This window comes from Pezoporus wallicus, unplaced genomic scaffold, assembly GCF_028554395.1.
Source record: "Pezoporus wallicus isolate ANWC-B61680 ecotype Strahan unplaced genomic scaffold, APGP_CSIRO_Pwel_v1 contig_4161, whole genome shotgun sequence".
NCBI lineage: Eukaryota > Metazoa > Chordata > Aves > Psittaciformes > Psittacidae > Pezoporus > Pezoporus wallicus.
This window is the reverse complement of record NW_026639584.1, coordinates 67,373-94,228: the sequence shown is the minus strand read 5'-3', so window position 1 is coordinate 94,228 and position 26,856 is coordinate 67,373. Positions and strand designations below refer to the sequence as shown.

Below are 26,856 nucleotides of genomic sequence, written 5' to 3'. Positions count from 1 at the left end.
GCAGGCTGGGAGCCCACCAGGACACGAGGCAGCACACAGAGCCCACTGTACATCACCTCCTTGGTACTCTGCTGTGTCATTTGTCAGTAAAGGCAGACCCGTTGTCCTTTAGAGCACATCTCCGTCCCTCACTGCGCCGGCCCTCAGCAACTGTTGCCATGGTTATTACATTTGAGAGCTTTTCATCAAGAAGATGCTGCAACTGCTGAACTGTCTCTCGCAAGAGTTATTTAGGAATAACTAGCTGGTAAGTAGGAATAACGGTTCAGACTGCCCACAGAAGCCAGTGATCCCAATTATTTTCGCTTTGATCCTGTCTCCTTTGTGGTCTCTGCCAGGTTCAAGTTTAAAGTGGGGGTTAGAGATAAGCAGGAGAGAAGGAACGCTTCCTGAAGGGAAACACACTTGGCTCTGCCAGGAGATTAAAGGTCTCTCTTCACACAAAGCCTCTACTTTTCAATCAACCGTAAATAGGCTGTAACAAGGCACAGCAATCAACCAGGAAACACACACCCTCACCTGTGGGGTTCAGGGGGAGAAGTGAGATGTATTTTCCAGTTCTATCATGTTAATTGTTAATCAAGATATTATGGGCACAGCCCAAAATCCCTTCATCAGCCAAGGGGAGGAACTGATGTCCCAGCACCCTGGCGGCCCCGGCAGGCGCTGGCGCCAGCCCACGGCTCTGCCGGCGGTTCGCAACGAGAGGTGGCCGCGTGTCAGACCCACTTTCAGCATCACAAAGTGAATTAATAAAGCCTGCTCTGGAAAGCCGCTTTGTTTAGCTCTCATTTAAAGCTCCGAAGAATGACTGGGTAATGATGGAGCTGCTTTCCCCCTGCAGATAGGGTCCCACAGCGCGGTCCGTTAGGCTTTTAACGATACAAATGCCTTTTTCTGCTCTGTTATCCCTGGCACAGGTTTTGGGCAGGGAGGTGTGTACCACAGGACCTGAAGAACAGTGCAGCTGAAGGAGAGGCACGTGGAGCCCACGGCAGTCTGCGCACCCACTGGCACTGGTGTTTCCCAAATAGAATCATAGGACCCCGGACTGGTTTGGATTGGAAGGGACCTTAAAGCTCATCCAGTTCCAACCCCTGCCATGGGCAGGGACACCTTCCACTAGAGCAGCTTGCTCCAAGCCCCTGTGTCCAACCTGGCCTTGAACACTGCCAGGGATGGGGCAGCCACAGCTTCTCTGGGCACCCTGTGCCAGCGCCTCAGCACCCTCACAGGGAAGAGCTTCTGCCTAAGAGCTCATCTCTGTCTCCCCTCTGGCAGGTTAAAGCCATTCCCCTTGGCCTGTCCCTACAGGCCCTTGTCCAAAGCCCCTCTCCAGCTTTCTTGTAGGCACCCTTCAGGTACTGGAACACAGTTAATAAGGTCTTCCCTGAGCCTCCCCTTCAGGCTGAAGAAATCCCAGCCCATTACAGCAGACGGGGATGAATAAAAGCACTGGGACCCTCCCACAGACAGATCCAAACAAGGGAGGAAGACCTCAGCTTCATTAACAAGAATGAACCCAAGGGCAAGAAATACATATTAGATGTAAGCCACGCACATCAGACACCTGGAGCTGAGCAAACACACTGTGCTACAGAGACACCCCACAGGGCAGCAGCACAGGGCTATAGAAGGGTGTCTCAGCAGGAAGAACTGGTAGAGACACCCGAGTCCCAACCAGGGCACTCGGGCACCAAAACTGGAGCCACCACCGTGATGGCAGACCTGCTCCCGGGGCGAGCTCACCTCCTTGCACTGGCCAGCAGCTACCACACTGCTCTGCAACCACCCCCAAGTGATGAGCTCTTCCTTGCAAATAGGCTGTACCTTTGTAACAGCCACATGCTAAAGACAAAGAATTGCATTTGGATGATGTGACACCCAGAGAGACCGTGACCCAGCCCTTCCCTGCTACCCAAAGAGAGAGAAGACTTCACGTATTCTAGCTGAAGGAGCTGGATTTAGAGAAATTAAATTTGTCAGTTCATTAGTGTGTAACATAAGAATGAAAAATGCATTTCTAATTCCTAATCCACTAATCCACAATCCGCTGATCTGCAACCCCTGGAGTCCCCAGGGAAAGGGAAGAAAATCCACAGCAGCCTTACAGTATTTCTCTGTGATTTCCTGGCCAGGTCCTGCAGAAAGCTCATGCTATGGACCCTTCCTGCCTTGACAAAATACACCTTGGCAAATCTGCTGCCACGCTAGGACGTAGCAAGGATAATAAAAATCAAATTGCACTTGTCAGAATAAGTGAACAATGGATGTTTTGTGAGGTGCTGGGCGTAATGCTTCATGTGTTTGCTCAGCTCCCCATTGATCTGCAGAATCAGCTCCTTTGCAGCAGCTCTCCCATTCATTAGGACAATTAGTGAGGTCCAAGTCACATTCTGAACTTCAAAGTGCTGCTACTGCACTGCGGGAAGGGTGCTGGTGCCTGGGAAAAGACTGGACTAGCTGTGTCCCTTTGCACCTTCTTCAAGCTGATGTGCACTGATAGATGCTGCTCCCCATCCCTTTTGCCCCAGGAAGACTGGTCCAACCTACCCCTTCTCTCAGGGCATGGCAAAGGAGCAGGGAAGCACAGACCTGCCAAGCACACTCACAGTCATAGGCCCCTCTTCCACTCTGCATACCTTAATACCTTTGCATACCTTAAAAATACCTTCAAGGCCAGGTTGGACACAGGGGCTTGGAGCAAGCTGCTCCGGTGGAAGGTGTCCCTGCCCATGGCAGGGGTTGGAGCTGGATGAACTTTAAGGTCCCTTTCAACACAAACCAGCCTGGGATTCTGTGATTCTCCCCAAGTCCATAGCTGCTCAGAACTTGCCAACCATGCAAGTGAGGTTGTGGGCTGAGCTTTTTGAGCCAGTTTGCATGGGGAGGACTTGCTCCCAAAACACGACAGAGAGATTTCCTTTCTGCATCATCTTTTCTTTCTCCTTTCCAGCAGGCATGGTAGAAATATGGTAAGGGTCCATAGCTATAGACTCCAGAAACATCCACTAATGCTGAAGCCAATACAGGCAGCATCTCCTGGTGATTCTCCACTACTCCCCTTTGAGGGGCTGGTCCACTCTCCACATCTCACAGGCAGGATGCGAACCCACAGCCCCTTGGAAACTGCTCAGGTTGCTCATGGAAGAGAGGCCTGAACTTGCAGCTCCCTCACACCACTTCCACACCTTCACATCTCCATCCCCAAGTGTTTTGGAGCATGCCTCAAAACCTTCCCCTCCTCCCAGCTCTGCTCTCCATCCTGCAGTCACACAAGAGCCATCGTGCACAGCTGTGGGAAGCTCGAGGCCAGAAATAGCAGCTTGTTACTGAAGCACATCATCACACCCCAAGGACCCTGACACACCCCTCAACCTCTGTCACCCCAAATCACACACTGCTCCCTGTGTCCTCCCCCACCAAGAGGTCCCACCCCGAAGGAGACAATCCAGGGCTGACTCAAGTGACATTGTCCCAGTGAGCTCCTCACTGCGCTCGTGGAGATTCATGCTGGCTGAACTGATCTCCAGATGCTGATGCAGTAGGACCAAGCCCTGACTCCATTCCACTCTTGAAGGTTTCAATTAATCACAAAACCAATTCCATTTTGGGCTCCATCTGTCTTTATTCTTTGAGGGACTAATAATGCTTCACTGTATGTGTTCACACATGAGCTGAACTGAAATTAAGACAGATTTCCATAGGAAGCATGTGAGAAGAAAATGCAGTTTTTACAAAGAGAATTCCAGAGCTGTTACCATTCCTCAGCTTGGAAAAAGATCTTATTAAGTACAAGCAGAGGGGTATTAATCTGGGAAACAACTGAGGTGACCTGCTCATTCCAAGACATGCAAACACACTAAAATCATATTTACGGGGTTTTATGACGGAGTATGTGTGGAAATGTAACACAATCTGCTTCCAAATGAAGGTGAGGAACACACACAGGGAGATCAGAAACTCACTGTGCAGCCGCCGTGCAAAGGGATTCTGGCAGCAGACACCCTGCTGCACCAGGTATGGACCGGAATCCAGAAACCCTTTCCAACCCCCTCTGTTGCACTGACAGACATAGATAAAACACCCAAGAACCCTTGTGGTTCATCATGTATGGCAGGTTTTAGCTTCTTAAGGCTTAGGAAAACCTCATCTGCACATCACCATCCCATTACCACCCTGGGGTTTCTGATCCTACCTCTGCAAAAGCCAGCCATGGGGGCTTTCTGCCCAGCCAGGCCTGCCTGTCTGCTTTAATAAGGCAATTCCTATGTTGATCTGGTGATTTATACAAAGCAAGGCCCTAATTATTGATCTCAGCAGACGGAGTAAGGATTAACAACCTCTCCCTCGAAGCACCCACCACTGGGCTGTGCCCATTGTCTCCAGGCTGTCAGTCCAGCACCAACACATTCACTCACTCCTCACCCATACAAGGATATGGTCCCACCAGGGTGACAGTGGGAATGACACAGGCAGGGATGCTCAAAGCACTGGCCAGCTTCAGGATGATTAACAGAGGGGATGAGGTACAGCTGGGCAACAAGAGAGACTAACTGAGAGAGTCATGAATGTGGAGAGAAGGAACGTAACAGGACATATATGCACGTATCACCTGGGCTCCAGCTAACACCACCTGACTGCAAGAAGAGCCCTTTCTCCCTCCCATCCCCTATTTTCAGGGCATTTAGTTAAAAAGAGAAGAGACAGTCTGGAAAGGATGGTTGCAAGACATTATACCACGTACTGAAATTCATGAGACACAGAACCAGAGAGAATCTGCGAGAACTGAAGTGTGCTGGAGGGGCAGCTAGACACTTCTGACAAAAGCAAAGACACAATCCTTTGATGGTTGCCTTCTGGAACTGGCTGCAGTACCTTGGAAACTCATTAAATGCAGCAGAAAGGACAAGTGACGTGTATCTATTGATGCTCTGAGCAGCAAATTAGTTTTCAAATCTATTCAGGGCTCATGCAGTGGCTTCAAGGGGATAAGACTTGGTGGAAACAGCTGCAATAGTGTTTCTCCAACCTGAGTGATGATTCCAAGCTGTCCCACTGGTCCAGCTCCCTGGAGATGTCTCATGGCCACAGACAGCTGCCCTGACTGGCTGGGCTCAGAGGTCTGCACAGCTTCTCAGCCAGTGAGCCATTCCCTTCCAAGATATGCCAGGCAGCTTCGAGGCCCCTGACAGACATCTCCTCTTAAGCAGAAAAAGGATCATCCAAAATAAAGAGAGAGCAAAATCCAGCTCACAAGAAGACAAAGAATTTCAGCACCTGAGGGAAGAGGAGTAGTCAACAGTGACGATGAGTTCAGCAAGATTCATTTTCAACCAGTGGTTGTTTTCTACCTCTGCAGAACATCATCATCCTGTTCAAACACCTGGAGAGCCTTGAAGAGGCTGAGGCTGGCAGCGATCTGGTGGAAGACCTGAGGAACTGTCTTCATGGATGAAACCAACTGTTTCAATGAATGTTGAAGTACATGGACAGAGGAAAAACTTATCAAAACACTGTGTCAGGAGAACAATTAAGCTGGCAGATGCCAACCTGGCAACAAGGTTCCTGGCTGGGACTTGATCCCCCTAGTCAGGAGAGGCAAGGGACAACCTTAGATGCCACAAAAGCCTGCAGCTGCTGGCTCTTGCTATTTTGCCTCCTACGCAAGCTCTGGGTCCAGCGTTCTGCCTGTCTCCTCTGCACAAGGAGAAGAATTAGGGAGCAACAGAGGGCTGGTGAGTAAATAAGGCTAAATCCAGCAGACAGCCGATGGGAGCTGAGGGCAGTCCCCCAGGACCACTCTCTGAAAGCCTGATTTAGCCACTGCCATTCAGACCACAAACCTGGATCTCTCTTTGCATGCTGGCTGCACACAGCCTTGCCAGCAATTAAATCCAACAAAAGCCACAATCAGGGAAGGGGTAGGAGGGTGCACACAGCAGGACCCACAAAGGAGGAGATGGGATCTGGATCCTCCTATCCAAGCTCAGACAAGAGCTGTGATGTAATTGCTGGGTCAGTTCTGTCCACCCCAAACCCTGCTGGGAGCAGGTACATAATTGAGGCTAGATCCCGCATTTCCTGCTCTCATTGTTCATCTTCCTCCCATTCTTTGCTTCTTTGTTCTATTCAAGGCACTTTTTCAACCTCCCTTCTGAAACACATTAACAATGGGCTGCTCCAGCTCCCTGTACGCCTGATTAAAGAGGAGACGCAGATGCCTCTTCTTTGTGGAGCATTTTGCACCTATTACTTGGAGGAAATGCAGAGAACACACGACATGGGAGAGTCACAGCAGGTCAGGAAAATAATGTAGGTGGTTAGGTAGGAAAAATCTTTGAAGGTTGTGAAGCCATTAGCTGAGTGCACAGGCTGTAGTCGAAAGGATAAACAGAGCATAGAATCACAGAATTATTTAGGTTGGAAAAGACCTTTAAGATCATTGAGTCCAATCATTAACCCACACTGCCAAGCCCGCCACTAAACCACGTCACTAAGGACCCCATCTACTCATCTTGTAAATACCTCTGGGGATGGTGACTCCATCACTTCCATGGGCAGCCTGTTCCAGTGCTTGACAACTCTTCTGATGAAGACATTTGTCCTAATATCCAGTCTAAACCTCCCCTGGCACAGCTTGAGGCCATTTCCTCTTGTCCTATCACTTGTTACTTGGGAGAAGAGATGGAGACTGACCTTGCAACAACCTCCTTTGAGGTAGCTGTGGAGAGTGATAAGGATGAATAAATAGTGACTGAAGAGACAGAGGAATACGTGTTGTGTCCAGCAATGAAACCAGGTCGACACTGAGAAACAGCAAGTTTGGGATGGGTTTTTTTGCAAGAAGTGACTGGATAGCCAGTCTGAATGCACATTTCCAATGAAACCACCACAATAACTCAAACACCTCAGCAGAGAGCTTTTACTAACTGAGAAGAGACAGAAACAATGTGTTTTATATAATGCATCACCTGGCTGAGTTTTTTTCTGCAGGTGGTGTCACCAACCTCCTTGCTAAAGAGAGCATACTGCTAAGCATGGCTGGAGCAGCTTCCTATCACTCATGACCCAGGGCAGCACCAGCTCTTCCATGGAGCTGTGTGTTCACCTTACACAGGTATGACAACAGTGAGCATCAGGGGACTGCTCTGGGAGCATTCATGCCTGTGTGAAGGAAGCACTACCTGCACAGCTGAGGATCAGCCCCGTGATAACCAAGAAGATGCAACAGTCCTCGGCACCTGGGGGAACCATGCAGATCTGCTCACTGCTGAAGATGTCAGGCCAAACACTCCAATTTCAGGAATGTGCATCCTCACTACTTGACCTCATTGTCCTCTCTTGCGCCACCAGCCCGACCCAGTCCACTTGAATCCCAGCCTGGTTTGGATTGGAAGGGACCTTAAAGCTCATCCAGCTCCAACCCCTGCCATGGGCAGAGATGCCTTCCTCTAGAGCAGCTTGCTCCAAGCCCGTGTCCAACCTGGCCTTGAACACTGCCAGGGATGGGGCAGCCACAGCTTCTCTGGGCACCCTGTGCCAGCGCCTCAGCACCCTCACAGGGAAGAGCTTCTGCCTAAGAGCTCATCTCAGTCTCCCCTCTGGCAGGTTAAAGCCATTCCCCTTGGCCTGGCCCTGCAGGCCCTTGTCCAAAGCCCCTCTCCAGGTTTCTTGTCAGCCCCTTTAGGTACTGTGAGATGCTAACGGGGTAACTCACTCCAGAACTCCCATGTTTTACAGAACTGACACTCCTCAGCCTAAAACCAGTCCCACAGGATGAAGCTAATACGCCCACCCCAGCACGACAGCTCCCTAGCAGTTGCGGGCACCCGGGGAAAACGTCCCTGGCTTGGCACAAGCACTCAACCCTGCCACCTTCCAGACCAGCATTTAACCCACCAAAGCATGTCTGGGAACAAAACCAGGAGCAACCCATGGATCCTAGACTGCTCCCGCGGGGTCTGCTCTCTCCGTCCTCTCGAGAGCACAAGGACACCAGTTCACTATTTCATAGTTAATTACACTTTCGTGTTAGATTTCAGATGCTGAAAAATGTTTAGGGATTTCTTCTTCTGTGTAATTAACCACAAGGATGAAGCACAGTTTTCTACCGCACTGCAGTTTTTGTTAAGGTTATTCATAATGGGGAAAGGCTAAATAGGTTGAGTTCATTATCATTACAGGGGAAAAAAAATGAGGTGACCCAATCAAATTAATTGGGAATTAAGTGCAGTGAGGCTGATAACTCCGCACAAGTCAGGAGTTCAAATAAAAATAGAAGAGACAATCTACAAAGCAACAAATTCCAAGCGGGCAGGGAGTCGAGCCGGAATGACTGCAGTGGGGAGGTGGCAAACGCAGCGCTGGCAAACCACTGCAAAAACCAGGGGGAAAGGGGAAAGGAATGGGCAAAGCCTGGCGGATGTAAAAGGAGAAGCTGGAGGAGGAAGGGATGAACATGAAGATGGATTTGAAATAAATGGGTAGGGACAGTGCTTGTTAAGCAAACTAGATTTATTTCTCTGCCCAGAAATTCTTATGTCTTTACAAGACAGCATCGAGGCAAGGTCTTTAATTTTACTTTTCCTGGGTTTATTGCTTGGGCCTTAACGTTATTGAACAGCAGCGAGCGTCAACAGTTCCACTGTGCAGCTGGACTTAACCCAGAATCATTACGTCTGGGGGAAGTTTTTCTCTTGACAAAGACACCCTGAAGAAGCTGCTGCTTCTCTGACAAAACACACAAGGTGTGTACCAATGCGCCACCACTGAAATACTGATGGGTAGAGCAGGGGCAGGGAGACAGCACTGCCCATCCCTCCTCTCAAAGAACAGAAGGGAGGAGGCAGAATGGACATGATGATGCTGAGCACTACCCGGGCAGCCCAGCCCAGCACTGGGCAGGGAGGCAGCAGAGCCACAGCTCGGGACTCTTCTGAAAAGCAGGTACATGTTTTAAGCCTCTCTTTGCTTTACTAAAATGGTGCAAGCTCTGAACAACCCTCAGAGCTGGGTAACATGAGTAACAGCGATCAGTATGTTCATAGAATGCCAGAGTGGTTTGAGTTGGAAGGGACCTTAAAGCTCATCCAGCTCCAAGCCCTGCCATGGGCAGGGACACCTCCCTCTAGAGCAGCTTGCTCCAAGCCCCTGTGTCCAACCTGGCCTTGAACACTGCCAGGGATGGGGCAGCCACAGCTTCTCTGGGCACCCTGTGCCAGCGCCTCAGCACCCTCACAGGGAAGAGCTTCTGCCTAAGAGCTCATCTCAGTCTCCCCTCTGGCAGGTTAAAGCCGTTCCCCTTGGGCTGTCCCTACAGGCCCCTGTCCAAAGCCCCTCTCCAGCTTCCCTGCAGCCCCTTTAGGCACTGGAGCTGCTCTAAGGTCTCCCCTTCAGGAGCCTTCTCTTGTCCAGGCTGCCCCAGCCCAGCTCTCTCAGCCTGGCTCCAGAGCAGAGCTGCTCCAGCCCTTGCAGCATCTCTGTGGCCTCCTCCAACAGCTCCACATCCCTCTTGTTGCCCCAGAGCTGGATCAGGACTGCAGGGGCTCTCATGCACTGTCATAGTTTCAGGGGGTTAATCTTGTGGGAAATGGTTAAAACAAGCAATACCCTGAGCCAAGCCATCTCTAGCAAACTCTTGAGTGCTGCTGCAACATGATGCTTGGGCTGTTACCTGTGGTGAGTTTGCTCCCGAGTCCTATAACATTTGTTTCATCACTTAGGGCCAAAAGAGGGACCAGCGAGGTCCTGGTAGCACTGGGCTCAGTGGAAGAGGCTGTGCTGAGGACAGCCCTATGTCTTGCTAGGACAGACACAAATACAAGCTGGGACCATCAGTTTGAAATCCTGTTCCCAGCTACCCAGTCTGAACAGCACAGGGGTTTTTAAAGGACTGGGCAAGCAACAGATCCACCACAAATCCACTGGCCACCACAAGTCCCTCTATGCAGCAACACAAATGACTTTCCTCCTGGTTCCCCACTGTAGCCATGCTGAAATCTCACCTTGTGCATTGCCTGTCCTCTCCTCATGGAATACAAACTGCTTCACTTTGCCCTGAAGATCCCGGGGCTCAGCTTCTCTCCATCCTCACCTCTAATTCACCCCTAAGCATACAGGGAGCATTTGGGACAAAGCTTCAAGAACGCATTCGACATAAATTCTTCCCCTCCTAAACTGATTACAAAAATCCTTTTAATACAAAATATTGAAATGCTCAAATTATTGGTGTGGAAAAACATTTCCTGGAGGTAAAGTTTTTCCGAACTGAGGTTTTAATCGCAAGCATAATCCTTTCTGGCTAACATTTCCTGTCTTGTGAAACATGGAGAGAGAAATTGCGCAGAGGCCTGGCTGGGCTATGAACAAAGAAAGATGCTGCCTGTAAATAGCTTAGAGGACATCAGAAGACACTTCTCTCATCAGCAATCTTTTTTAGCTTAATATAGCTCCTCTTTGCATAAAACATTGACATTTTTGCAATGTTTGGACCCAATGGTGCGAATGCTGACTGTCATCCAAAGATACTGGAGTGTACCTTCAAAAATATGCAGGAACATTTTACAGACAGTAGTTTCACTTGCCTCCAAAATGCTCTATCTTAATATTTTATACTTATATATATTTAAATGTTAGTACCACCAGATAAATGCTAACATGCTTTTATGCTAATGCAATCACTGAAAATCCAGATAATGTTGTGTATTGGCACATACTGTTAGTGAATTATGGATACCTAAATGTACAATCCCACATGCCTAGCAATTATTTTTGTTAGTGCATTTAACTTTTATTTGCAATCAGAGCACTTGAGGATTGTTCAAATGAAGTTTACTTTCATAAACTGCTGAATGGAAAACATTTTGTTAAAGGTTTAAAACCAGTAAGGCTGTGGATGAGGTTTGTGGAGCTGCAATAAGGGCACTGCTCACAACACTCTACCAGATGGAACAATGTTTGATTTGGTCACAGACTCAGTGATTATACCCCAAACACCTAAAGTGAAGGACACATAAGAGAAACAAGAGCTGAAACCTTGATTTCTTCCCTACCAGGTCACCCTCTTATGTAGCAGAGGCTCACAGACAGGCAGATGGATGTCAGGAGGACAGTATCAGTGCAGGCAGCACTCTGGTCGCTAGACCCTAGGACCCTGAGGACCAAACTAGGCTGTGCTAAGGCTGCTTTTCAAGTCCAATTTAAACCAAATAAATAGGAGTGATATGAGGAGGGAGAAATCTTCAGCTGCCCCTGCTGTGCCTTCTCTTTCTGTTTCTCCTATTACCTTTGCTGATCCAATGTTTTGGCCAGGCACCCAGCCTGTTGGCTCAAGATGCTGATCCACTTGAAAACCCATTTATCCCAAACCAGCCTTCAGCACTGCCAGACCTCTGGGCCACATCCCAGCCCGACAGCATGCAGGCAAGACCCTGAGTGATGCAGCTGCCTGCTCCATCCCTTACCTGCTTCACTGCCTGATCAGTTAAGGACAACGCAAATCTGGAGAAGACCTGGATATTTTTAAGAGTTGGAAAGTTCTGGATGTGCCCCAAGCACATCCCAGGGTCTGGTGGCTTTCTGCTGCCTACAGACAATGCCGAACTCCCTCTGCCAGATCCAGCTATGCCAAGAGTTAATGACCTCCCAGACTGCATTGAGGAGCTGCTATGATCATGTCTTGATTTCCTCTGGGAAGCTTTGCCTGGCTTGAAACCACCAGCCTGAGCCAACCTGGCTGAAGTGACCTGGGAGGTGGCCACAGACCCATTTGGTGAGCAGCAGATCATCACCTGGCTCAGCATCCAATGCAGGACCTGACATCAGCCTCAAGTACGTAAGTATGGATCAGATCATGCCCCTATCGCCCAGTGAACTGTGGCATCTCTAGGCATTTACTGGTGAGTCCCACAACCTAACTGAGGCCCCAAGGAGCAACCAGGAGTGAAGGAAATAAGCAACAACCCCTCAGAAAAGCACAGGGCATGAGAAGATGCTTAGTGTGAAGTACCTGGAATGCCCCAGGCAGTTTAAAAGGAGCACAGAGTAAGCAGAGAAATGTACAAACAAACAAATTAAGCAGATAGCACAAACCAGACAAGTTGGCATGGATGTATCTAATGAGAAAGCTCAAACACAGCAAGCAAAAAGCAAACCCAAAACCCAGACATAATACTCCTCACATTTTGGAGCTGAGCTCTCAGACAACACATCATCCAAACCACCCCAAATTACCACCTGGCAGAATGTCCTTTAAGACAAACAGTCTAAAAGTTTTCAAAGCAGTATTTTAATACTGTATAGAAAAGAGATTGTTTCTGTCCAAAGAAGCACACTTGCAATTAAGTGAGGGATGCTATGCAAAAGCAGTAGTTTCATGGGCACTGCTACACGCTCCTATCATGAGCCCATGAGTTCCTTCAGTCTTGACCATGCCACATCAGTTAATTCAGGAAAGAAGCAACTTCATAGCCCTTGTCATTTTGCAAGTTACCTGCAAACGTTTCCAGACCCTCTGCGTGCTCTTCTCTTTAACGGAACATAGAATTAAGAACCTAGATGCTATTGAAAGAACTTTAGGAAACAATGACATTATTTCAAACATTAAGATATGCCAGAATATGAAGAGCAGGTTTGTGTTCTGATGTGAAAGACTGTATCTTACTGTGATCAATAAGGCAAGCTCTGTTTCAGACTATAAGTTGGATCCTTTCCTGGTATAAATCTGGGTACCTGCTGCTGTCCATAAGGCCATATTCCTTCATATGTGCTGAGGAGCAACTGCATTGTATACAAGATTGCAAAAGAAATGTAGATTTGTAAACTCTATGTTAAACTAAGTGATAAATGATGTATAATGGCGGAGAGGTGACTATTTTTAGGCCTAGAAATAGGCAGATAATAACAGTCCTGACTTTCAATCATCACCTCTGCACTTCTGACCCTGAAGTTTGGGTCCATCCAATACATTTCTAAAGCCTCTGCGCTTGTCTGTGCTGTGCGCAACACCCCCCCCCCCCCCCCCCCCCCGCCAAAGCCCCCAAACCCATAAAACAGGAAGGTCACCAATAAAACCCATCTTGCTCACACAGTTCCACTTGCAGCACTGCATGCTGTGCCCTAGCATGAGGCAAACTGGGCTGCTTTGGGCAACAGCCACCTTCCAGTGAACCACAAATGTCCTTCAGATCTGCCGACCCCACCATGTCTAATGGACACCCCTTTGGGATCCAAGGTCTGTGTCCCCGGGGATAAAGCCCCCCTCCAAAGACCACAGGAGTTGCTCTATTTCTGAAATCAGCATCTTGCTACCCAAAAGCAGCTCAGGAGAAAGGAAAAGGAGGAGAAAGGTGCTCCCTGGGGTGCTCATAACAGCACCATCCTCCAGATCCTCCCCCAGAGCAGGCCGCCAAGGGGAGAGAAGGGGAGGCAGGGTTATTCCTCTCAAACTCCATAAAAGCAAGAAGCCCAGGGAAATCAAGAAACAACCACAACTTCCACACCCAATTGCTTCTGGCTAAGTCTAACAAGCAGGATGAGGACTCACTGAGGAGGAGATCAGGGTAAGTGGTGCTGCAAGAAAAGGGTTAGGCAGCTGAGAAGACAATGTGGTGGTTGCAGGGTGAGAGAAGCCATCAGCTCCTGCTGTTAGGAATGACTCATGAGCTGGGAGATGCACAGGGCCCGTGGGTGTTGTGAGGGGTACCAGAGCTCACCTGGACAGCGCGGCTCCCAGGACGAAGGCAGCGTGCTCCTTCAGGGTGGCCTCGGTGCTGTTCAGCCCATGGATCACCAGCTGGAGTCCGCCCATGGAGAGGAAGTCCTTAGCATTGTCCACCTGATGGGGAGAGAGCAGGCCCCCCATGAGCAGAAAACCCCCAGCCAGACTCCACACAGCAACCCCTGGAGAGCGCCTTGCTCCAGGAAGCACAGCAGCTCTTCCCTCCTGGGCTAACCAGGGCTCAGTTTGCAAAAGCAAGTACAAAGAGGGAACAACTGTGGCTTGAATTTCATCCAGCAGTGCCTGTGAGCAGGGGTGTCATGGTTGCAGAAGCACAGTCTACTGACAGGTGGCTGTTACCACACACTGAACACTCACGTGCTTTGATTAGCTATCAAAACCATGCTTGACACACACTGCAGTATTCAGGTGATGTCAAAACTGTGGTCAATAATATCATGTTAGAAACCCCACCAGTTCTGTGCTTGCTCTCCCCTGAGCAGGCCTTTGCTGGGAACCCAGGGAATTGCTTGTTTTGCAAATGCAATTAATTAATTGATGCTCTAATTGCAGCACCAGGAGCTGGGGCTGTTTAAGAGCCTGCCAGCAGCCACAGCACACAGGCAGCATCACCTCTGCTGGCAGCAAAGAGTATGGGTGGCTCCGGGCTTTGCTCATGAGGACCATCAACAACTTCATGTGGACGTTTCAAGGAAAAGCCAGTGCCTGCTTAAAGGGGCCAGTCAGGGTGTTCCCCCTGGGACAGCTGAGCAATGAGTTTTCTAAAGCAGACAATACTGGACTCAGTGCCAGCAGGGACAAGTTTAAATGCTGGTGGGGATTCCTCAGTCTCTGACTTGAACCAGACGTGGGGCTAATGAGGCACAAATCACAGTGGCCATCTGTTCTTGGAGAGGAGATTAAGAAGAGTTCCAAAGGGCTTGCAAACAAGATCCAGAGAAACAGCACAAAATGCTTCAAGTACAGAATTCAGTCCAAAGTCAAATCGATGCATTTGGGTTTTCAAGGATTTTTTTCTTTTTTTTCAGTTTAAAAAGGAATCTCATGAACACTCAGAATTGTGTGTGCAAAAAAACTGGCTTTAGGATTTCAACATTTCTACTCCCTGGAAGATGGTGAGACAACAGCAGATGGTCTAGAGATGGCAAGGAGATGCTGCAAGGGCTGGAGCAGCTCTGCTCTGGAGCCAGGCTGAGAGAGCTGGGCTGGGTCAGCCTGGAGAAGAGAAGGCTCCTGAAGGGGAGACCTCAGAGCAGCTCCAGTGCCTAAAGGGGCTCCAAGAAACCTGGAGAGGGGCTTTGGACAAGGGCCTGGAGGGACAGGCCAAGGGGAATGGCTTTAACCTGCCAGAGGGGAGACTGAGATGAGCTCTTAGGCAGAAGCTCTTCCCTGGGAGGGTGCTGAGGCGCTGGCACAGGGTGCCCAGAGAAGCTGTGGCTGCCCCATCTCTGGCAGTGTTCAAGGCCAGGTTGGACACAGGGGCTGTGTCCCTGCCCATGGCAGGGGTTGGAACTGGATGAGCTTTAAGGTCCCTTCCAACCCAAACCAGTCTGGGATTCTGTGATTTTATGTTAGCAGACAGAAATAGAACATAAAAACAAGTTATCAGCTGGGCACACTGACCTTCCCTGCTGTGGTGGGACAGCACAAACACCACAGCGTGTGCAGCTATGTCAGGCTCAGGCACCATGCTCCAGCCTGAACATTCTCAGTCAACAGTGACTTCATGCTTAGTGTTATATTTATCTCAACTGTGTACCTTCACCAAAATTGGCCATAAGTCAGATATTTTAGGCACCTAAGAGAATGAGGAAGCTATTTAGTTTTATGTCCTATGGGTATGTCTTTACCAAGGCAGAACCTGGGGAGCTGCAGCTCATCTCTTCTCCCCAACAGGACAATACCCGCCACTTGCTGTCCCTCTGCAGAGCTGGCGACAGAAAGCCGATCTCCACAGGTCTGCTGGGGCTGATTCAGGATTCGCAGCAGCTTTTGTATCCTTTCAGATCCTATTCTTTTAATTGTCCCTATAATATGGACCTGCAGACCTCTTGCTTTTCTGCAGGCCCATCTTCATCTACAAAGAAATCTATGCAGCAACCCAATTTCAGCTGCCAATGGGTCCTTTTATTACTCAGCCTCTGTAAAAGCTCCAAGGCAGTTTTAATGCTGGAATTGGACATTGACTTCTGCTCAAGAGCGAATGCACTGACAAGCAGAAGTTTGCATCCAGCATCAGCATTGGTAAAACCAACCCTTGCTATAACCTCATAGCAGCAGAGTCCTTCAGGTCAGCCCCAGCGTCACCGAGGCGCTTCAGCCACAGAATAGAAATTGTGCTGTAAAGTTTATCTTGAAGATGTATTCATTTTTTTTAACTGGAGTCTGCTGTGAGAGCTCCCTCCCTCCCTCACCACTCCAAACCCAAGAAAACCCCAAACTCAAAGAGCTGAAGTTATTAACCTCTCCAGGAGGCAGGGGATGCTGTGAGGCAGCAGCTCCTGCCTCGCTTCAGTCCACTGAAATCAGCACAGAAGAAAGCCAAAGATCAAAAGAGCTCTTGAGTAAAGTACACAGGCAAAATGGGTGAGGAGAAGGGTGGGAGAAGAAGGAATATGACAGCAGTTATGCAGGGAGCGGCTTTGAATCAGAAGAGAAAGAAAACTGGGAGGGAAGGCAGGAGAGAAGATGTTAGGAAATGAGAGCAAGGAAAGCAGCATGTCAACTGTATGCGATGGAGAGGAAATTAGCAGTGAGAAATGGTGTAGCATGTCAGAGGAGGGGAGAGGGGAAGATAAGGAGAGTAAATAATTGAGAGAAAGAACCTGCAACGCCTAAGAATGGGTCTTGGCTCTGTACACTGCTGTGCAAGCACCGTGAATTCTGTTTATAAATGAGTTATGCTCTGGCCTCTTCACATTTGCATTTGTTTTTTATGTGTTATGGATAACCTCGCAATCCAAACCTTCCTGCTCCTTCTCCAAGGTGGGCTCCCAACCACACTGACTTGAATCCTGACAGATAAGAAGCAAACCAGAGCTGGCAACCAAAAGCTGAGCAAACACAGAGCCCTTGGGCTGCCTCCTCATGAGCAGGAGAGATCATCTCTTCATCAGCCACAGCTTCCCCTCTGCTCCCTCGCGGCAAGCCCACGCTGCTCCATGTCCCAGTGCTCCAGGATGCTCATCACCACACCACAGAGCAGAGAGCACCCTTTGCCTGCAATCCCTACAGGGCATGGCATTTTCCACTTGACAGGGCATCTTGTGCCCTGGAGACAGCAGAAGGGCAGCTGAGAGCTGAGCGATCACCAATAGCAGTGGCACATTACCATTCAGATGGAGGTGGGGGACGAGGGAGCAGCAGAGCTGTCACTGGTCCCACAGGGCCACCCTCACCTGCGAGGATCCCATCCTTCAGCAGCAGGGATATGCTCACTGCAGAGGACTCTGACAAGTCCAGCCCTTCCAGGGTTATGCGGCACAAGGGTATTTGGCTGCTCTTCAGTAATTACATTAAGCCAGTGCTGCTAAAGTCAGTACCAAGCAGAGATAATGCTCTGGATGCATTCAACTGGCTGGAAGAAGAAAGAGGAGGAAAAGCCATGCTGGCTTAGAGACAAGTCATATTTCTTATCAGCTTCCTGCCTGATGAGAAGGTGCTGCCCAGCCATCTGCCCCAACAGTGCAGGCACAGAGCAACGTTGTGATCGATGCACAAAGGGGTCCTCTGTGCTCCTGCCAGCCTCCCTGCCATTCCCCCTTTCTGACCCCTCTGATGCTGGATGTGGTTCCCTTTGATGCTCCAGTCCCTGCTCCTCTTGCCTTTCTGACGTTGTTTGTCCCATCCCACGCTGCAAGCAGGCAGGATTTTATGCTGGAATAGTCCAGACTGGCACAGTGGAATCCAAAGCATTCCATGGAGTTTGGGGGTTGCTTTTTAGCATGCTGGCCTGATGCTCTGGCATCCTTAACCAGACAGAATTAGCCCTGAGTATAAATACGAAGCTCTTTGGGTGCCCATTGTTCACACTTATTCTCTGAGTCAGACAGATGCCATCAGTGAAACAAAAGCATCAAGAACAAACAGCAAGGAAGCCTCTGCATGTGTATGACAGATTCAGTGTGGAAACTCAAGACAAAGAGCTCTGGAAAAAAACAGTTCTATTAGCTGGTGCATGGACTCCCTCTCTCAGCAGCACATTCCTTCAGCTACCTTCCCCCAAAATACCACAACTGTGTTTTAAGAAGTGAAAGGTCTTGCACTGGCATCTCCAAAGAGTTGCTCCATTCACACTCTGCAATGATAAAGTCACTGAAAGTGATGCTGGAAACTCTCACGGTCTGCTCCAGACTCTCCCAGTCACTGGGGAGGGAGAAGCCTTTCCCAAGGAGTCCTTTCCCACAAGGCAGAACAGAGCCTCCATGCTCAGACACCCACCCGAGCAAAAAGGAGGAGAGCACTGTGCATGCAGCTGCAGCCAACAGGAGGTAGAGATGTGCAAGCTGAAAGCAGAGCAAGAGAGATCAGAGGGAGAGGGCATAAACCTGAGGAAGTGGGGGTTCAGGAAATACACTCAAGAGTCCATTAGCACAGCTCGGCTGATGCTCAGCAACTCGCCATTCACCTGAGCCTTCAGTGACTGGCACCACCAGCCCAGCTGTGAGAGAGGCTCTATATGCCACTTCCTACTCACACCAAGACAAAACACAGCTTTTTGGGTGGTTGTCATCTCCCCTGGTACAAAGACATTCTCTGTGAGCTGATGGATGGGCGCTTACCTGCAGCCACAGACTCCTTCTGCAGAAGGAGTGAGAAAATAATTCTTTTCTTAGCAGCCACCACTCTACTTATTCCAGATAAACCCCCATTTTGTAACATTAAACATATAAAAGAAGGAAAAGAGAGGGCAAGAAAATCAGCCAACAAATCAAGCAACACTCACCCTTAGGAAACTGCTCGCTACCAGCACGAGCAGTGATTTATTTCAACTCAGGTATAAAATAAGCCTGCAGTAGCCCTCTGCTGCCTGTTATTGTCCCAGGATTATGATAATTAAGCAATTTGTATTACCTGATACTGATAAGAAAAATAAAACCACATTTATGACACCGTATCCCCTGGATTTTACATGGTAGTTCCTAATGCGTTTTTGTTACCTGGTGAACATAATATTCAAGATCATAAAGCGCCGCCACTTTTTCATCCAGCGTGGAGGCAGAGCTGTTGAATTTGCTGATTAATTTCACCATAATTTCATAATCTGTCTCCATCTTCATGTTCAGCTTTTCAAACTCCTCCTTCAGCTGCTCGATGGGCCGGAACTTCTTCCTCACCTCTTCCTCATGGGCCTTGAAAGCAAAAGGAGGAAACCAGATCTGAAGGGAGCTGACAAAGAGAGACAAGAAACATGTAGGAAGAAACCCCAGCCCCCTATTTATTAAGGGAACCTGGCTGTCCATTCAAACAGGATTTACTGCTGAGCATCAGAGATGCAGGGCAGTGTTGGAGGGTCCTTCTGAGAAGCCAAGGAGCCTAGTTATCTGTAAAATACCCACTTTGGTACCAGCAAGCACTTTCCAGGCCTGTACTGAGAGCTTTGTACACCAGTTTTGGGCCTTCCAAAACAACGTCAAGGCCAGAGGCAGGCATCACTGCTGTTCTCCATTTGCCTGCAAGTCAGTGTTCTCAAGACCTGACTGCAAACCCTCAGCAACTTCCCTGATCTCCCAACCCTGCCTGGAGCTGCAGATGGGGCTGGAGACCTCCTGAGGTCCCTTGCAGCCTGAACTGCCCTGTGACTCCACACCAGTAACATCAAGATCTCCTTGGACACATACAAAGATGCATTCATCATCCCAATTGCTTCATAGAATCCCAGCCTGGTTTGGGTTGGAAGGGACCTTAAAGCTTATCTACTTCCAACCCCCTGCCATGGGCAGGGACACCTTCCACTAGAGCAGCTTGCTCCAAGCCCCTGTGTCCAGCCTGGCCTTGAACGCTGCCAGGGATGGGGCAGACACAGCTTCTCTGGGCAATGCTTAACACAACTCAGGATGGCTTCATCCCTAAGGGAATCGTATGCACTCACCATCAGGGACAGAATCTGTCAGAAAGAGAAACGGGAGGACCAGCTATAAGATGGGGACAGCTGAACTGCCATGCCACAGGGCTTGGCCAGCAGATAGCTTGTCCTGCAGCATGGCTCATCTCCCTCACACAGACAGCACCCCAAGGACTGCGATGAACAGAGAGCTCTGGAAAGGCACATGGTGAGAAGGAAAAGACTGTCAGAGATCTAAGAGAGCCCCAGAGCTGGCAGGAACTGAGAAGATGGACAGCTGAGGGAATGGAGGGGGTTTAGTCTAAGAGAAGGCTCAGGGGGGACCTGATCGTTCCCTACAACTGCCTGACAGGAGGATGGAGCCAGGAGGGGCTGGTCTCTGCTCCCAAGGAACAAGGGATGGGACAAGAGGAAACGGCCTCAAGCTGCACCAGGGCAGGTTTAGATGGAGCTGAGGAACAATTCCTGCCCCAGAGGGTGCTCAGGCATTGGAACAGGCTGCCCAGGGCAGGGCTGCAGTCACCGTCCCTGCAAGTGTTCACACACCGTGTAGAGGAGGCCCTCAGTGCCATGGGTTAGCGGTGGCCTTAGCAGTGCTGGGGAATGGTTGGACTTGATCTTAAAGGCCTGTTCCAACCTAAATGATTCCATGATTCTGATTCTCCAGCACCAGCACTGGTGGCACTGGGACAGGCAGGGGCAGTGCCTGCTGCTGCAGGGGGCAGAGAAAGCACTGAGCTCACACTGAAGATGGGCTTCCCCAAGAGCAGGAGAAAGCAAGAAAGCCCCCTTTGAAAGGGATTGTGTCACAAACATGAGAATACGTTTTTACACAGGAGTGACCCCAACTCAAGGGTTTGCACATGCAAACCTTGCAAACACTGCCCTGGGTGTGAACAGCAGCCAAGGCTGGAGCCACTGCAGAGAAAAACCCTGGCTGATGGAAATGACAGCATGGTCACCTAACTGCAGCCCTATAATCAGCACTAATGACTGCTGGCCTAATTATTGTAGGTACCATGGAGTTGCACAGACCACCATCCCCACCACAGCCACACAGAACTGCTTTTGCAAGAGTGGTGATGGGAGCACGCCTGGTGTAACTCAATTTACTCTGACACAGTTACTTTGAGGATGAATTTGCTCCCTGCAGGAGTGATTTTAAATGGAGTACTTTAGGTGCATTAGGTGTAGCTGGTTTGAGCCCCATTGCTGGGACAACAGCTGTCCTCTAACAGGGCTTGTTAAAAAATGGCTTATTTTCACATAAAAGAGGATCACTAATTTTTGCCTTTAAATGACACTCATTTCAAGAAGTCCTGCTATTACTGATGCTGGCTGCTGCATAAGTAAACTTGTATATGCCCTGGTGCCAGACAAGGGGGTAAAAGACTTCTTATAACTCCAAGCCTTGACTCATACACAGTTCTCCTTTGACTGAGCCAGCACCAAGGCAGCAGGAGGACCTAGGGCCTAAGGAAATACTGCTGAGGGAAGAGGGGAGAAAGGCTGCCATCCTGATGAGTCTCATCCCCCGAGTGTCATGCCAGTGGCTAGGGACCAGCTCCAAGCCTGGTGAGGGCTGGAAGCAGCACTTTTATTCTAATTTACTTTGGGTTGTGGACTATGTGTAACTAAATAGGAAACTTGGAGCTTATATAAGTTAATGTCAGCCTACGCTTCACCATGGTCATTTGAGTTTTACTACCCAGGGTATGAGACTGAGACCTAAATCAAGGATGACAGTGAGCAGCAAAGTAACTTTCTTCACAAAGACCTCCATGCTGCAGTCCAGTCCACACTGGGGGACTGCAGATGTTCCTGTGAACCAAGTGGCAGTTGAATAAATAAATCAAATCAAAGGACAAACATACATCCAAACAACACAAAGGAAATCAGCCCCTGGCTTCACACAAGTGTGTGCAAGGGATTTGGTTTTTCATTATTCATTCAGGTCTAATCATGTTGCTATCAGAAAACTGAGGGAAGCAGCATTGCACTGGAGAGCTTCCTGACCATACCTGCTTTGGTTCACAGGAAAGACCCCATAGCTTCAATTGAGCATTGGTACAGCAAGAATCCTAGAGCCCAGCTCTCTCAGCCTGTCTCTGGACTCCCTCCAACAGCTCCACATCCCTCTTGTCAGTAAACTGCTGATCCCAGCCCATTCCACCACTGCAGCCCCTCTCCCCCCAACAGCCCATGGGATGATTATTACTGAGAAACACCCTCAACTGTAAGAGTACATTGAAGTACTTGTTAGCAGCTTGCAGCACAAGGCCTTGAAGTTTAAAGTTAATAAAATGGAACAGGACAAAAATTTTCCATTCTCAAAATCCAGGATTAGGACAAAAAGGGGTGAGTTTCCCAGGCAAATATATCACCAGCAGGCTAGCAAAGGCGTTTTGGGTCCATAATCACAGAAAGATGTGTCTGCACAGTACTTTCCCAAGCAATTACTTTAGTAGTCCTATTTCTAGAGACATGTAATACAGGGTGTTCATATCCTTGTGCAATCTCTCCTTACCTTTCGTTCTGCCTTCTCACTTTCCTTCATTTTAGCCAGTGCCTTTTTGAGCTCCTGAGATGTGAATGAAGTTGAGTCAACATCTACCTTGCCCAGCCTTGCAGAGGGAACAAAACAAAACACGGTATGAGTGAACACTTGCATCTGTAATATTTTCATTGTGATGTACTAGCAGTGGAAAGTGTCAGGAGAAAAGGAACTAAGAGTGTTGAATTTCCAAGCATCTCGTTTAAAACAAAAAAAAAAACCCTCCACACTCAAGAAGAGATGAGTCTCAGTGCTATATTTTGTGTGTGATTTGTAGACACCTCACCCCGAAAGTCAAAAAAGTCTCCATAATCTGCACACTGACCTGAAATCTCAGGACCTAATACAATAAAAATAAGTGACTATGAAGACAGCCTCCTGTGAAGACAGGCTGAGAGAGCTGGGCTGGGTCAGCCTGGACAAGAGAAGGCTCCTGAAGGGGAGACCTTAGAGCAGCTCCAGTGCCTAAAGGGGGTACAGGAAACCTGGAGAGGGGCTTTGGACAAGGGCCTGTAGGGACAGGCCAAGGGGAATGGCTTTAACCTGCCAGAGGGGAGACTGAGATGAGCTCTTAGGCAGAAGCTCTTCCCTGTGAGGGTGCTGAGGTGCTGGCACAGGGTGCCCAGAGAAGCTGTGGCTGCCCCATCCCTGGCAGTGTTCAAGGCCAGGTTGGACACAGGGCCTGGAGCAAGCTGCTCTAGTGGAAGGTGTCCCTGCCCGTGCAGGGGTTGGAGCTGGATGAGCTTTAAGGTCCCTTCCAACCCAAACCAGGCTGGGATTCTAGTATTAATTTATGCCTCTGAATTTAATGTTGCAATACAGAAGAGCAGGAAATGTTTCAGAGGAAAAACAAAGAATCACCACTGCCACTAAATCACCGCTAAGGACTTTTAAGCTTTAACAAAGAGATTTACAGTAGAAGTTCTAATGATCACCATATACAAAGTTAAAGCAAGCGTAAATCCGAGCAGAAGTCACACAGAAGTGCTAAGACTTGTGCTGCTCTTTATGCTTCTCTCGTTGGTTCAGAGAGTGTTTATCTGAGCCACAAACAGAGAAAAGGAAAGCCAACTGTTGAAGCATCATGAAGCTAAAGAGCTTCTCCATGCTCTGAAAAGGAAGAACTGGGGGAGCAAGGGAAGCAGAGGTAAATCCCCCACACTTGAGGAAACTGTTGCCCCATAAATCTGTCTTTGGTAGGAGGGTGTCAAAGGGAATGTCAGCACCAGTGAGACTTTGACAACAAATCTAAAGATGTGGGTACAGGGAGGTTGTGTGAGATCCAAGGAGAACACCAGCAGGCACTGATGTGTAAATGAACACTGGAGCCCACTGACTGCACCGAGCTAACACCATGGTACTGGCTCAGGTCAAGGCAAACAAAGCCCCTCACAAGTGCTCTGACAGTTCAAGCTCAGAAAGTTTAAGCTCAGATATTTCAAAGGACTGAAAGTCATACAAAGAAGCCACGTTGCAAATTTAGTTTCGGTGCCGTGGCATCAGAAACCATGAAGGTTGTCTCTGAACATGCACTCAGGGCACTTCTACCGCCACCCCGAAGGGATCACAAAGGACAAGGCTGTGTTTTCAGCACTGATGAACTCCTAAACCAGCTATTAAGTCTTGGGAAGAGACAGCAACTTAGTGCATCAGGGAACCTGGCCTCCAATGAAAGACATGAATCCCACAGCCCACCCACCCCGATGCTTTGCATCACTGTACCTTTTTCTTCTTCTCTCTTTTCTTGTATCACTTTTCCCATTTTCACTGTCTGGGAGCTTGACTTCTCTGTCTCCTGTCTGCATGTTCAGTCGTACGTGTGACCCTGCAGGAACAGCTTGACCTATAAGAAAAGGCAGGGTTATTTTAGAGCATGTGAGCTATTCCAGCTTTGTTAGGTAACATGAGGTGAAGGCACATGTTCCTACCCAAGAGAGAGATAAAAGCCTTGTCCCACATGGTGAACAGGAGAAGGAGATCCTCCACTAACTACTCTTCCCCCCATCAACACCCCTTAGACACAAATGTTGCTTTAACCTTACAGAACACAGCCCTATGCAACCAGCCCAGCTTGTGCTACAGGACCAAGCCCAGCAGAACATGAGCTCCCTCCTCCTTCCCAGGCCAATTCCTGATAAAAGCACTAAAGCTCCACATCAGGAGCGGATCTGGAATCTAAAGAAAGGGGAATTATTTGCTGATTAGGGTAGACAGCGTAAAGTACAGCTGCCAAAGGGAAATCAAAGCACCCGGCAGAGTACAGACAGGTACACGGAATATCAAGCATACAGAAGCGAGGCTGTGTTGGTTTGGAAATATTGTATTAAAAGGAATATATGATCACTAATATCTGCCAACAGAAATACACAGAATACATTAAGCTTTGGGTTTGCCTGCAGAAAACAATGGTATTCCTTGGTCACAAATCATGACAAACATATAGCAATAGCCAGCGGTTGTGCTGGGATACAGAGGAGGCCATATTTGGTTGCTGCTAATTGATGCTACTACTTGATTCTCCCCCTCTGCTGCACTCTCGGCAGACCCCCCCCCCCCTGCAGTCCTGATTCAGCTCTGGGGCAACAGCACAAGAGGGACATGGAGCTGTTGGAGGGAGTGCAGAGGAGGCCATGGAGATGCTGCAGGGGCTGGAGCAGCTCTGCTCTGGAGCCAGGCTGAGAGAGCTGGGCTGGGGCAGCCTGGAGAAGAGAAGGCTCCTGAAGGGGAGACCTTAGAGCAGCTCCAGTGCCTAAAGGGGCTACAGGAAACCTGGAGAGGGGCTTTGGACAAGGGCCTGTAGGGACAGGCCAAGGGGAATGGCTTTAACCTGCCAGAGGGGAGACTGAGATGAGCTCTTAGGCACAAGCTCTTCCCTGTGAGGGTGCTGAGGCGCTGGCACAGGGTGCCCAGAGAAGCTGTGGCTGCCCCATCCCTGGCAGTGTTCAAGGCCAGGTTGGACACAGGGGCTTGGAGCAAGCTGCTCTAGTGGAAGGTGTCCCTGCCTGTGGCAGGGGTTGGAGCTGGGTGAGCTTTAAGGTCCCTTCCAACCCAAACCAGGCTGAGATTATGGGATTCACAGGCACAAACACCACTCAGGGGAGAAAGCGAGGGCTGAGCTGGATCTTTCCCTCTCACAGCCAGGGCTTTTTCTTGCCAGGTCACACCTCTGGGACAGCCCAGGTTACACACACAGCACTCACTGAAGCAACTCCTAAACTGTCAGACAAGCAAGACATGACTGTGCCCATTAGCAGAGTACAGTATATTCTGGCTGTCGTGCTCCCAGTGCATCTGGCCACATTAGTGCACTCGGTTGCCAGGGGAGAGGAAGGGGGCTGATGGGTTTTGCTTTAAAGAAACACCAAAGGGGAAGTAAGGGAGCAGCCCCCAGAGGGCCCAAGGGACCCCCTGGCTCATCAACATCACGGCTTCTATTTTCAGCCAGCAGTAAGTAAAACACAAACCCCAGTGCACACAAACCCAGAGCAACCGAATTAAGGAGACTGCCATCAGAGAAGACACAAACTTTGCTTCTTTACACTTCCCTAAATGAGATTCGACCAAGATCATCCAACCCCCAGAGCAGAAATCCCAGCCTTGATGTATTTAAGCGGCTTTGGTTGCTGCAGGGATTTCTTCTTGCCCCTGTGCACAGCAGCACAGGTTCACGCCACAGCAGGACAAACACACTGCTTTATTAAATAAACCAAGAGAGACAGCTCTGTTTCCAGCAAAAAGATCGGTGTAGTCACTACAAAACATTCCAGATGTTTGAGATAGGATGAGGTCTCCAGTCTCATTTAGGCTGGGGTATTTAGAGCTGTATTCATAGTGTGTTTGAGGGTGGGTTGACTTGAACAATGTGATTAAAAATGCTGATTTAAATGAGCAACCTGGAAAACCTGAATTTTAATCATGTTTCACTATGTAGCTTCCAGACACTTTCCTTAAAAATAGTTGATTCTCTTTGATACCTTTAATTTGATACTACTCAACAACTGGGAGCACGCACCGGAGCAAAACGTATGTAAGCAATTACACAGCTTCATGTGCTGTTAATACAGACTCATACGCTTAATAGCTTTTTTCCTAGAGAAATTAATGTTTTACTTATTGTTCATATTAAGTTGCATTTGGGAAACAAAACTAATTAAAACCCTATCAAAACAAGTTTATATTTAAGCAATTTTCTGACCTTTTTTCTCCTTGACACCTTAGAAAAACAAAAGATGTCTATGCAAACAGAATGCACTGCATGTGCCTGTTACTGAACAGCCTTCACTTCCCAGAGACCTCCACACCCTAGATCTCATCCTGGCCTACTCCCCTGCTCCTTATAAAGGGAAAGAAGAGTTTCCATTCTAATTAATTTCTCACCTCCAAATTAACTACCTACTGAGTAGAAATAGCTGCAACCCCCTGCAGAACAGGCTAGCACTGGCAGAGGAGGAAGCCAGCGAACTCCTTCCTCCATAACCAGTGGTACCCTTTTCTCAT

The 26,856-nt window shown here is 48.9% G+C and overlaps 1 protein-coding gene across 3 annotated transcripts in view; it reads right to left on the bottom strand.

Moving 5' to 3' along the window:
- SIL1 (SIL1 nucleotide exchange factor) overlaps positions 1-26,856 on the bottom strand; it is a 94,087-nt gene that overhangs the window by 21,485 nt on the left and 45,746 nt on the right. For all 3 annotated transcript variants that reach the window (XM_057415125.1, XM_057415127.1, XM_057415126.1), the window contains 4 exons: positions 24,082-24,202; positions 22,333-22,429; positions 18,901-19,092; positions 13,716-13,837 (listed from right to left, as the gene is read on the bottom strand). In XM_057415125.1, coding sequence (XP_057271108.1) covers positions 13,716-13,837; positions 18,901-19,092; positions 22,333-22,429; positions 24,082-24,202 — 532 coding nt within the window. The remainder of the gene's footprint in view (positions 1-13,715; positions 13,838-18,900; positions 19,093-22,332; positions 22,430-24,081; positions 24,203-26,856) is intronic.